Source organism: Silurus aristotelis, assembly GCF_946808225.1.
Source record: "Silurus aristotelis genome assembly, chromosome: 22".
Taxonomy (NCBI): Eukaryota; Metazoa; Chordata; class Actinopteri; order Siluriformes; family Siluridae; genus Silurus; species Silurus aristotelis.
In genome coordinates, this window is record NC_139595.1 from 13,548,262 (window position 1) to 13,561,050 (window position 12,789).

The window sequence follows — 12,789 nt, forward strand, 5'->3', positions numbered from 1 at the left end:
AACTCTGGTAGAAGTTGAAGGACTGACTGCTAGTTAAAGTTTCAAGTTAAAGTAAAGAAGTTCATGAATGTTAAAATGCTTGTTACCATACAAATCAGTGTTTATCAATTCTGAGGAAAAGGCCAGAAGTTTATTATCAGTCATTGAAAGATTGTTGAAGCAAACAAAAGTCTTTACACACTCATTAATTACACACATCATGCACTATCAGGAGATTATAAGACGACTTTACAAGAAAACTATGAAACAAAGACATGCTGACTTTTCTTTAGTCAAGGTGGTTTCTGTCTGGTCTCTGAAGAGAGTCGTCCCACTGACAGTGAGGCAGAGGGACAACAGGAGATGTGTGGACATGAGCATGTCTCCTCCTCCTCTTCCTCTCAGTAGTACTGGTTGCTCCATCTGTGAATGGCCGTATATATATTTATACGTGAGAATTAAACACTTTAGGATAATTTAATCACATCTATCACGGTAGAAATTGACTTACGGTTTACATTCTGGTTTTCCGTCCTCTGCTCCTCAGAAGACATGCCTGGGTGCGGTGTGCTCTCTTGAGAGTGCAAATGCAGAAGGGAATGAGAAATTTGAGACTTGGACCCTTCTGCAAACCTGCCCGAGAAACATGGTAGTGTTTTAGATTATAGCTCAAAGCAAGTTGTGCCACTGCAGACCAAGCTTTAGGTCTTTGCATTTGGAGTGTGGTCTCCTGGTGTTCAATAAAAATAAGAAATAAACATATACTCACTTAAAATATGTTACTGGTTAATTATAAAATAGAAAAAAGGAATATTGACCATAACTTGACCAGAATATACACATGACCATGAGATGATTCAGCAAGAGAAAAAGGACCTACCAGTTATTAGCATCAGTTGTACGGAAGCCTTTAGCAAATGGATTGCTAGCTATCTTCAGCTGTGTGATCTAAACAGAAGAAAATGATACACAGATAAGGACAATAAGCACAACATGATTTTACATAATATTTTATAGTCTCTTTTAAATAGAAATGTCTTTAGGGCCATACAGTCCTAAATAATAACATCCATCTCAGGTGATGATTGCAGGAGAACAGGGCATTCAGTATATAAACCCCTTCATATTTCTTTACATTTTATTACAGTATGCTGTATTTTAAACCTATAATGCTTTTTTTTACATCAATCTACACACAAAAAAAGATAGACTTCATGATATTTATATTATACTACATGATTTTTCTGGATCATCTTTGAGATCTTTCTACACTTTGATTGTAGCCCACCTGTGGCACAATCAATTGATTAAACATGATTTGGAAAGGCATGTACTTGTCTATAAAAAAACAAGCTATGAGGTCAAAGTCACTGCCAGTAGATCCGAGATACAGAATTGTGTCCTATTTGGGTTTTTTTTCATACAGGATTTGACTTTGCACTGAGGATATGTTTGGACACTTTGCAATGAAGACAGGATCAGTGCAGTGTTGCAGTGATGGTTAACTTTCTGACCTTCATTGGAACTCACTCTAAATGACCGTGATTTTCTTAGTGTTTTACAAACTTTTATGATTTAAGAATTAAGGAGGTCACTGTGCTCTTTGGAAACTTCCATGCAACAAAATAATTGCATTTTTGCTTTGTCATGCATTTTCAGCTGTTCGGCCTTTCCAAATTGTAATGTCAATCTGTTGAATGTGCCAAAAATGGACTATAATGAAAGTGTAATGATCATTAATGATCGAAATCATCCAGAAAAATGTGATTCACTTGAGCTAAAGAGTCATAGCAATGGTTTTGAATTCTACGTCAGTGTGACATTTCAGGTTTTTGTAAAATTGCAAAGTTATTACAAATCAGTTTTTTGCTTTTGGGTGGGTGAAATGGAATGTAGTTTCATGTGGACAAAATGTAAGCATTTTAGTATCAGACTGCAACATAAAATGCACAAATAAATGTCCGAATACTGTCTGAATGCACTGTATGATTAGATCACTCACAATACTTTTGGAGTTTGTCAGAGACACATGGCCCGATTACTCCATCCCTGACAACTCAAAACAAATGCTGACAATTATCCAAGTTATTTACTTGATTAGGGAAGTACCAGATGTGTGACATCATTACACAACATTTTACTTAATTTTACTTAAAGTAATATTTAAATATAGTTGATAATGGTCCACTAATGGTACAAGTTATTTATATCACAACAATGATCTTAACATTCTTTATTCATTCAACATTATTATTAACTATGTTTATAGTTACATTTGAAATGATATATTATTACTTACATTATAACAGCTATATACAGTTGTTCCCTTACCAATCAATTTTTTTCTGTTGCAATAATGCAGCAATAATATTATATCTTTCCTGTAGCTTTACTATTTTAGAACTCAAACTAGAGACTGCTTCAGTAAATGTCTACAGAATGCTTAATGATATCAATCATTGACCATTTTACTTTGTTAACAACCAAACAACAATTTCTAATCTATTCATTCATTCATCATTCATTTTCTCCCGCTTATCCGTAACTCGGGTCGCGGGGGCAGCAGTCTAAGCAGGCCCCCGCCTTCGACTGCTGCCCAATCCTCACAGCACCGTCCCTTACGGTCCCTCCTGCAGGTGGTGAGCCCACGGGAAATTTCTAATCTATTTATTATTAATTTTATGTGGAAATTAAATTACATGGCCACATCTGCTTAATTAGCTGTGACTTCAGAAACAATGATTTATTAAAATGAGTTTATATAAAAAAGGAGCTGTCTGTTATTACTAATGTATTCTATAATGAAAAATAACACTTTCCTACCATTCAGATTAGCAGATTCAGCATGGTTTTGTTGTGAATCATATTATTTCTATTATTTTATTCCTGTATCATAGGAATCCCCGCCTCTGTTAACTAAATCAATAGTCCTTTTCACATTTGAGACAAGGCCAAGACAAATATTAATACAAGGACTATATAGGCATTTAGTTACCCTGTGGTTCTGGTAGGCGGTGACTGCAATGAACCTTGTTTCTGGGAAGGAGAATGTGCAGAAATTGCGGTGAGCTGAGCGCTGACTGTCCCTACTTTGGTCCACAAACACTATATGCAGCCTTGGTTGATAGCGGTGCATGGAGTTTAGGATGATCTGCACAATAAAAAAATACAGATGCATACTAATTTAATGCATATTTGCATGTACACAGCATAGCACTGAGTTTTCTAGTCTGCAACTTACATGGCCATTGTCATCCAGAAGGTTGTTGGTGAGTTTGAGGCGGTCAAATGAGACAGTTTGTTTCATCCACTGGGATCCACGTGCTGGCGAATCTGGGTGAAAGTGCACTCTACCTGGGATTGCAACATCTCCACGACCCGCCATGAGCCATGAAGAGCTATGAAAAGCGTACCTACAAAGACAAACACAGAAAAAAGTAATCACAGTCAATACAACTATTTACAGTCCATCCAGATGATAAGTTGTTCCTAGTGATCCAGCTCTTGGAATTCTCTAGTAATAAGAAATAAAGAGCAAGAGAACATTATTCTGAGATTTTGATATCAGACTTATGCAAAATCCCTTAGTAAATATAATGGACTTAGTTCAGCATTAGCAGCAGAAATGGTAAGACTTTGCAGATCCTAGTAATTTTTCAGCAGTGGGCAGAGGTTGGATTAAAAACAGTCACTTGCAGTTATACAGTATGTTGCAACCAAAACATTTTTAAAGATGCAAAAAAGTTTTGAAGTTTATCACAGTCAGAAAAGAGAGTAATATCAGATTGTAACATGGTTATTTTTTTTTTATAATTTTGGAACTTACCAACAATAGATTTTAATCTATACTCTTGAAGATGCTTTACAATTCCTATTCACATTAGATCAACTAAGTAATGGGAAATTCCCCACAAATTCAAACCAGTTCCCACCTCCGGATTTCAATGATCTTAATAACGTCCATGATACTAAGTAATGGGAAAATCCCCACAAAGTCACATCAGTTCCAGCTCCACATTTCAGTTACCTTAATAATGTCAATGACACTGAAGTCCAGATGTTATTGACAAGCTTAAGATATTAAAAATCCAAGCTGTCTTTTTACCAATATAGATAATGTTAAACAATCTATACTCTTTAAATAAAATGGTTATTGATGGGTTCATGGGAGAATTCATAATTCCTCACTTCATGGAGGAGTTACCTGTCTTATAGAGTGATAGATATGAACAGTTAGGCGTTCCTTCAGAGAAACTAAAGAACCCTATGATAAATTTGGTACCTGTATCTCTTGTCATCCACTGGAATGAAGTCCATGAGGAGAACATAATCTGCTGCAGGGTCCATGTCTGTGATTTGTACTTGAAATGTAGGAAACATTCTCCTTTTAAAACACACACAAGAGCATAATCATGTTGGAAATTCAGTCCAGTGGTAAAATAATATAGCTCTTACTATTATTGTGGTAAAAATCAAGTAATCAGGTAAAAGTGTCTGACATTAAATATCTCTCAAGTGAGACCTGAAATGATAAGCTTTAGCAAGCTTGCCACTTTTTCCTGGAATTTAAATAGGAGAAAAGTTTTATATTTAAAACATATTTCCAAATGCAGAGCAGAAACATCACTGCCATGTGGACAGATGCTATGTAAATACATACTGAACTGGTTTGGATTATGCTAATTTATCTATGACTATCCAAAACATTATGAAAGTATGCCATTTACTTTGTTAGATGAAAAGATTTTAGATATTAGTAAACAGACTGACTGATTTACCCACCATGCCCATGGTACTGCTTACCCAATGCTATCCTCTTAGGAAGACAGTCTGGCCAAGATTTAAAAGTAAATAACAAAACATCATTTTGGTGAAATGTATTCGTGGCAAACCCCATTTTTGTGTTTTTATTTGTGGTCCTAAACTTCCCATAAATACACTATGTTTTATATATAGAATTAATAAAGTTATACATGTACATGCAGTTCCCTGTAATGATGAAATGTTTGTTCTAACCTCCCAGCTTTTGTAACTATCATTTCAGTGCCAAGCTGGTCAAACTGTTGCCAAAGCCTGTATGTTTCCAGCTGAACCCTGATCCTTGCGACCTGAGGGGCTTTGGCACAGGGGCCAGTGTCCTCTGAAAGGCGAGGTGAGCCCATTGAACAAGTCGGCATTAGTTTTGAAACTAGGAAAGAAGATGAAATAAGACAAGAATATAATTATATTACACATATTCTTAACAAAGTATATACAGAAAGCAATGCTTTTGGTTTTAATCAAAATATTAACATGGTAGATAGCAATTTACCGTTCATCACAGCTTCTTTGTAAACAAATTGAAATCTGTTTACTTCTTGTGTTTTCTCAACGAAATCCAGAATTTGCTAGAATTTGCTTCCAAATGAGAGTGTCTGTGTCTGGCACTGGACCAGCCAAGCTAAATCAAGCTCAGTTGGCTGGCTTTTATACACACTAAAATGCTAAGTAGGGCTTAATTCAACACCTCATTCGTTGATGTCACACAGATCCTTTGAGACGACGTACCAAAGACCAGATACAGATTAATTACAAATATATTGCCTTACAATATTGAGTGAAGACAGGACACCATCTGTAGACATAAGTCTTAGTGACCAGATTGATCACACGTCCCTAAAAATCACTGGCTGCCCTCGACACACAGCTAATTGCTTTTTCAGCATGAGTCTCTGGTGGAAAGGTGAAACATGGAAAGAGGGGTGCTCTGTGTTGCCCTTTGACCACTGGATTTCAACTGTGCCCTTAGCTTTGTGCTAAATAAACTGACCTCCATGTTGCCTGGAGGCAGATGTCAGGCAGATAAAATGGATCAGTTAATAATGTCCTACATATGAGAATCAGAACAAAGTACAAGAATCCATGATCATAAATTGTTTTATTACATTAGTTATCCTAACCTACTGTGAAACAAATCACTCAAAATGGATGTAAGTATTAATCAGATGTCATGCTACACTGTTACAGAATTTTATCGTCTGATTTTTCAGAAGGTTTAGATTAATTTTGTGTAACACCAGCTCTGACAAAAGTGCTGGCTGTTTTACAAATTACAGATTTAAACTAATGATTTCATAGCAAACTATATTTTTAGTTTATTATTTAAATTGACCTGCAGGGTAAAGTTCAGGGATCATGAATAGATCAATTTTGTGTTGCTTTTTAAAGAAATTATCTGTTAAATGAATTTAAATGTGGATACATTATTTTTAATTGCAAATTTAAGCATTAGTGAGTAGAGAGGTGTTAAATATTTAAAGAGGTTTTAGCATAAAAACTAAAGGCTGAATAAAAATACTCATGGTGCAGGATTATGGGTTAGTGCTGATATAGCTTTGCCTGAGGGAAGTCATGTGGTTTCTAATCCATCTAATACTAATAAAAACAGCTCACTAACAAAAATGTCAGACAGGATTCGTCAGTTTCTTTTGATTTATTATCCTAATAATCGAAATACTCAACGCCATGTATTTTGTTTTCTCATGGATGCTTGAGCAAATGCATAAAACTTCTAGATCACATTGTAAACAATTAATGATGGAATTGTTATTTGTTTGACCTGCAAAAATGTTTAAAAGTAAACTGTGTTATTTCACTGATGCATTTGAATTATGTACTGAAAGTAGTTGTTAAGGAATGGTTTTAAATTGCACTGTGCTGATAAAGAATATATTAATTGAGTGTAAAAGAGGCAAGGCTCCTTCTTTTTTTTTTTTTTTTTTTTTTTAAATGACAACACATGAAACATAAGGAAATTACATGAAACAGTTTGTATTTTATTGAGCCATTCTTTTAGCAAAGCAAAAGCTTTTATGAATGTTACACAGAAACCTTTACATTAGCATATGCTTGCTACAGTTGATCCAAAGGAATGGCATTCAGCAATACATAAAGAGGAGAAAAAAAAATCTTGCATCAGCACATGTGGTGAATGAAATGTGGAAAGTCTTGAAAAGACCCTGGGATAACTGATGATAACAGGATAAAGGGCAATTAAAATATAAACCTGCGCTGTGAGCAAAAAAGGGGAATGAGAGTGTTTATTCCTTTAAAGCCTTGTCAATGGTATCATAGATACCCAAAAACTGTGGCCTGAGTTCCTCAACCAACTTCTTTGCCTTCTCGAGCAGCTCGCCAGATTCATACTTCTTTCGCAGCTCATCAATGTTTTTCTCATACTGCTCTTTATACTCTTGGATGTGGGGTCCATATGTGGTTTTCAGGTCCTCAAGGATCTTGGTTAGATGGTTGCGAATGATTTCCACAATGGGGGTCAGCTTGGACTTGGTCTCCTCCACATTGTACTTGAATTTCTCCTGCAGCTCTTTGACGATAGGCTCAAACTTGTTTTTAAACTCCTCCACTACCTGGTGATTCTTCTCAGAGTACTCCTTTAGTGCAGGCTCCGTCAATGTACGGTACTCTTCGAGATGCTTTTTCACAACCTCACGCAGCTCTGCCCATTTTGGCTCCAGCTCTTTGCGCAGTTGCTCCAGGTCTTCGGCAGCCTTCTGACGCGAGGCAGAGAAGAGATCGACTATCTGGGGTCCAATTCCCCCACGGATTGGGGCAAGGCTCTCAGCGGCAGAGTTGATCAAGGACTCAATGGCCTCCAGGCCACGAGTGAGGCGTGCCCTATGCAGAAAAGAGAAGAATAAAATACCATGACAGGGTCAGTATTTGAAAGAGTAAAGCTAAGGTCAGTGTTCACTGAATGATGTATGCTAGGTTGATCTCCTACTTGTAATCCTTGAACTTGTCATCATCAAGTTGGGCGATAGCCTTTTGCGCTGTATCTTTAGCCTGGTTGAGGTAGGTTACCACCCCAGCTCTGATGTGCTCATACTGAGTTGGAGCTTCAGCCTGCACCGATTTAGTTTGGCAACCTGGACATGAATTTTAAATAAGAATTTTTTTGTTTTTTGTTTATTCATTTATCTTGTTAGTTATGTGCAAAGCTTGTTGTATAAAAAAATAGTGTTTTACCTGCAGCCAACAGAAAGGCTAGAGCTAGAGCTACAAACTTCATGTTGGATCTGTAAAGAGACAAAAAAAAGCAAATTGTCAAAAGTATGAAAGGATTGGAGAACTGATTTACTTTTTTTCATTACAGTGAACAAAAGTAAACAATGAACAAAATTGTGTATGGAATGCATAATCAAGACATGGAACAGTCTTAAGATGTCCCAAATGAATCTAATTTCATTTACACAAATGTGAGATATAAAGACCGTTCATTTAGATATAAATGTTTTATTAAAATCTTATTGGACAAATTAATGTACCATACTGCAGTGAGTAAATTCCCCCATTCAAGGAAATGCTTAAAGCCTATTTTTTTGCCAATGATTTACCATTCAAACAAAGCCAGTGTCCTTCCTAGCAAAAAACGTTTTAAACTTACCTGGTGATGGTGTGGGTCTGGAAGAGACTGGGGAACTTGAAGCAAAGGTAGCTATTTTATAGGGCCATAGTGGGGGGGAGGAAACCAGATGGAGGGTGTGATAGTACCTTCATGGAGTTGGACCTCAACCCTCCATCCCTAAATGATCCATTTGAAGAGGTGGGTACAATGGTCAGCAATGTAAAGGGGTCAGCAGAGGCTAAAAAGTGCTGTGAGGACATGTCCGGATCTCAAACATATCACTGAACTAGCTTTTGATATCATTTTAATGCAATAGTCAAATACAGTGAGTGCTTTAATGTTTCAGAAACTTGATGGGGAAAATAAAATAATATAAAAAAAACGTGTTGTGTAGTGTTAAGATAGATTATAGTGTCCATAACCCTGGTCCTTAAAAAAATCCCCCCTTTCACATTGTTGTGTTTTCTCTTATTGAATGCACCCACTTCTATTAAGTTTAATTTATTTATTATTAGTTTAATCAGGTGTTCTGGAATCACGGAAAGCATTTAAATGTGCATTATTCCAGGACAGGGTTTGGGAGTCTGTGAGCTTGACACACATCTGACAGAATATACTTTATTAATACAGTTATATGAAAAGATTTTGCTTTGTAATTTTACATCTTGGAGAGGTTTGTGTAATTCATCATTTTTTAATATTAATATATTAAAAATATATTAAATCATTATGAAATATTTGTTCTATTATTTTTATAGGGCCAAGTGTCGATGGTGGATTATTCTAATGCTGTTCCACCTCTTCTTTTCTTCATGCTATGGAAGCCCATAGAATTGTCATGAAAAAAATAAGTTGTGAAATTTGCCACAATGATTGAGACGGGCCAAAGGAACATCCTGATCAAATTTAGGCCAAGTACTTCTAATGCTCTGGCACCACCATCGGGTCAAATGTGGGCCTAGTTTGGAAGTGCATTTACGGTCATTACTTTTGAAAGGCAGAGTTGAAACAACTCACACTCTATCATTTCAGTTTCAACTGAATTTCTTACATATTTTGTCACAAGCATTTTTGTCATCACAGAATTTGTCACCAATCACCTTTGGAGAAATGTTAACAAAAGATATTAAAAGAATGCTAAATATTCTAATCGACTTTTTTAATAATAACAGCAAAGCCACAAAACAGAAAGTAAGTTTGTGTCTCGACAATTACTTTTAAAACTGACACAAAACTGAGTCAGCAACTTCAGGACCACGACCTGAGGCTATGCAACAGTTTTCGTGACAGTGCCATCTAATGGTCAATAGAGACATAAGCCCAATGACAGGATACTTGTCCCCAAAGTTCTAATTTTCAACAGATTTAGCTCAAATCATCTTGAGATCTGTCTGAACAAACATTAACAAACAAATTCTGAAACCCAAAACCTCTGTAAAGCAATGGAAAATGTAAAAACATGATGTAATAAAACTCAAGTGTGCAATGTATGTAAGTGTAAGTCTATAGCTTTCATTTTCCCCTTTTATAATAGAACATTGTGTGCTAAATTTATATTTCTTTTTTCCAATTACTGAATGTGAGGCTGAATTTCAATGGCATTGCAAAATAACACAAATCTTGGTATGCATCTTCTGGACCATGACCTGAGGCTATGCAAGAGGTAGAGCAGTTGCTATCACAGGTCACAGCAGTTGCAGCAGCTGGAGCAGATATGTAAGACTTGTCCATTTGTTTATCTAGACCTTTTCTCCACTAAATTCCACCACTGATGGTAGTCAAAACATGATGAGTGAAACTACAAATACACTTGAATCACTTTGCCTGAAGATATACTGTATCTGTTTTTCTGTGATTGAAAAAGGAACAATTGGCTCCAGTCTGGATATTTAGCTCCCCAAGATGGCTTAAGGAAGAAACCTTGAGAGGAACCAGACTCAAGAGGGTCCATTTATTGCAGATAAACGATGTTGCGGGGTGCAGTGATGGTGATCAGAAGCAAACTGTAGTCCTGAGTCAGTGTAGCAGACTGTTGACATTAACTACAGTCCAAATCCATCCTCAAAGCTCCCGTTCTTACTCCGGAATTTCAAGGAACCACCCAAGGCGTTGATGAGAGATTGTTGTTGTTGTTGTTGTTGTTGTGGTTAAATAATAATGGCCTGGATGTCAAGATACACCGCTGTTTCATATCCAGACAAAATATACTAATTAGACAAACCTAACGACTAACATTATTCATCGAAAATAGATCAAAGTGGAGTTTTTGAACTACATCCTAAATCATTTCTAATTATAAAAATATTTTGTTTTAAATTTTGTACAATTTGTTCTTGTTGATTTAATTACTAATTTGTCAGCTGAATTGATAACTAAATAATGACTTTAAAGTCTTTCACCCACAAAACCTGTAAAAGGTTGTATGTGATAAATAAAGTATGCATTATTTACTATATACAAATGTTTAAGCAGTAGTTTGCCACTGCACTGCAAATGCCACTGCACCAATTTAGAGTTAAAAGTAATAACTATTATTTCAAAAGACATCATAAAACAGCATTTGGCAGATAACCGTATCCAGAGCAGCTTTAGGGTTCAGGGCCTTGCTCAGGGGCCCAGGATTCACATCATGGTGTGACTGGGATTTGAACTCACGACTTTCAAATTCAAGGTCTAATACATTAACCACTAATGTACCACCTCCCTTACATACAACAACATAACAAAAATGATTGATTTGTAAAATTACTTTATTAAGCCATTTCTTTTATTTGTTTTTGGAAAACAGTGAAACACAGCAAAACATTAAACAAACATTTAAGAATGTTACACAAAATGTTTACTTTAGTATGTGCTGGATACAGTAGATTTAACAGAATGCCATGTTGTAAGTTAAAAAGCAAAGTCCAGTTTTGCATCCACCCATGTGGTGAATGGAAAGTGCAGAGATCTTGAAAAGAGAGGCAAGAGATCTTGGTGATGACAGGCCTCACAAGCCCCAGCTGATAATAACAGCATGTAGGTAAAGATATATGGAAAGATTGTTATTAGGACTGCACTGTGGGCGAAAAGGAAGAGAGTCCTTATGACCTCAAAGACTTTTCAATCGTGCTATAGATACCATTCAGCTGGGGCCTAAGCTCCTCACCCAAATTCTTGAGTTTTGCTTGCAGCTCACCACTTTCATACTTCTTTTTCAGATCATTCAAAGCATCCTCAATCTGCTCCCTGTACTCCTGGGCATGCGGTCCAAATGTGGCCTTCAGCTCCTCAAGCCCTTTGGTCAGCTTGTTGCGAATAGTTTCCACAATGGGGGTCAGCTTGGACTTGGTCTCCTCCACATTAACCCTGATCTTCTCCTGCAGCTCCTTGATTACAGGCTCGAACTTAGCCTTGAAGTCATCTACCTGCTTGCGGTTCTTCTCAGAGTACTCCTTCAGCAAAGGCTCCAGCTTTGCACGGTACTCCTCCAGATGCTTCTTTATAACCTGACGCAGCTGCTCACGCTTAGGCTCCAGCTCCTTGCGCAGCTCCTCCAGGTCATTGGAAATCCTCTCCCGAACACCAGAAAAGGACTCAACAATCTGGGGTCCGAGTCCCTCACGGAATGGGGCAAGGGATTCCGAGGAAGACTTGAGCATGGTTTCGATGTTTTCCAGGCCCTGAGTGAGGCGTGCCCTATGAAGGAAGAAAAGAAGAAAATTTTAATCGATGAACAATATATTGTCGACTGCTTAAGTTGTGAGCAAGAGTTAATTTTTTAAAATGCTAGCTTTATTTCTTACTTGTAATCCTTAAACTCAGCATCATCGAGATGACCAATTGCTTTCTGTGCTGTGTCCTTAACCTGGCCGAGGTAGGTCACCACTGCAGATCTAATGTGCTCATACTGAGATGGTGGAGCATCAGCCTGCAAGAATCGTGCCTGGCATCCTGGACAGACATTTTTGTAAGAATTTACTTTAAGTAATTATACAAAGCTTGTACTGTGGGATGTAAAAATATTTACCTGCAGCCAGCAGAACAGCTAGAGCTAGAGCCACAAACTTCATGGTGGATCTCTAAGAAGAAAGAAGAAGAAAAATCAACATCTCATAACTGTAAATGAAGTTTAAAATTGCAATAATTACAATGCAAAAAAACACCTTGTTTAGTCCAAATAAGAAAAGACACAGAAACTAATACATTTGGCATGTTAATTACTCTGTTATTATAATTTGGCACATTAAGTAGTTAATTTGTTCCTTTATTGATACAGACTCACTGAGGTATAGATTTTACAGTCAGATCTAAAAACACGTTTCCTCTGCAGCTACACTCTAAAGCTAAGTCATACCTGTGATTGTTTAATAGCGTTTTTATAAGCAGTACAAGCTAACCACACTCAAACTTCTTTTCAAACCAGC

General features: G+C 36.8%; 3 protein-coding genes across 5 annotated transcripts; all 3 read right to left on the minus strand.

The window, feature by feature from the left end:
* Window positions 1–79: 79 nt before the first annotated feature.
* Window positions 80–5,661, minus strand: LOC310717116 (T-box transcription factor TBX10). Of its 3 annotated transcripts, XM_083524794.1 has the most exons (8): window positions 5,291–5,656; window positions 4,996–5,167; window positions 4,262–4,363; window positions 3,221–3,392; window positions 2,975–3,130; window positions 860–927; window positions 491–612; window positions 80–402 (listed from the first exon to the last, which is right to left on the minus strand). In XM_083524794.1, the coding sequence occupies exons 1-8, from the start codon at window positions 5,295–5,297 to the stop codon at window positions 269–271; spliced, it is 933 nt and encodes a 310-aa protein (XP_083380920.1). In that variant the 5' UTR covers window positions 5,298–5,656; the 3' UTR covers window positions 80–268. The 3 variants fall into 3 exon arrangements, with proteins under 3 accessions (XP_083380920.1, XP_083380921.1, XP_083380922.1); XM_083524795.1 differs by lacking the exons at window positions 4,996–5,167; window positions 5,291–5,656 and adding an exon at window positions 4,783–4,956; XM_083524796.1 differs by lacking the exon at window positions 80–402 and having other exon boundaries at window positions 588–709; window positions 5,291–5,661.
* A 1,112-nt stretch (window positions 5,662–6,773) lies between these two features.
* Window positions 6,774–8,528, minus strand: LOC310717121 (apolipoprotein A-Ia-like). The gene is made up of 4 exons (XM_083524804.1): window positions 8,423–8,528; window positions 8,005–8,054; window positions 7,760–7,904; window positions 6,774–7,653 (listed from the first exon to the last, which is right to left on the minus strand). Exons 2-4 carry the CDS (start codon window positions 8,045–8,047, stop codon window positions 7,059–7,061), a joined length of 783 nt encoding a protein of 260 aa, XP_083380930.1. The 5' UTR covers window positions 8,048–8,054; window positions 8,423–8,528; the 3' UTR covers window positions 6,774–7,058.
* A 2,587-nt stretch (window positions 8,529–11,115) lies between these two features.
* Window positions 11,116–12,465, minus strand: LOC310717895 (uncharacterized protein). Its single transcript, XM_083526272.1, has 3 exons — window positions 12,393–12,465; window positions 12,169–12,316; window positions 11,116–12,061 (listed from the first exon to the last, which is right to left on the minus strand). The coding sequence occupies exons 1-3, from the start codon at window positions 12,433–12,435 to the stop codon at window positions 11,467–11,469; spliced, it is 786 nt and encodes a 261-aa protein (XP_083382398.1). The 5' UTR covers window positions 12,436–12,465; the 3' UTR covers window positions 11,116–11,466.
* Between the last annotated feature and the right edge of the window lie 324 nt (window positions 12,466–12,789).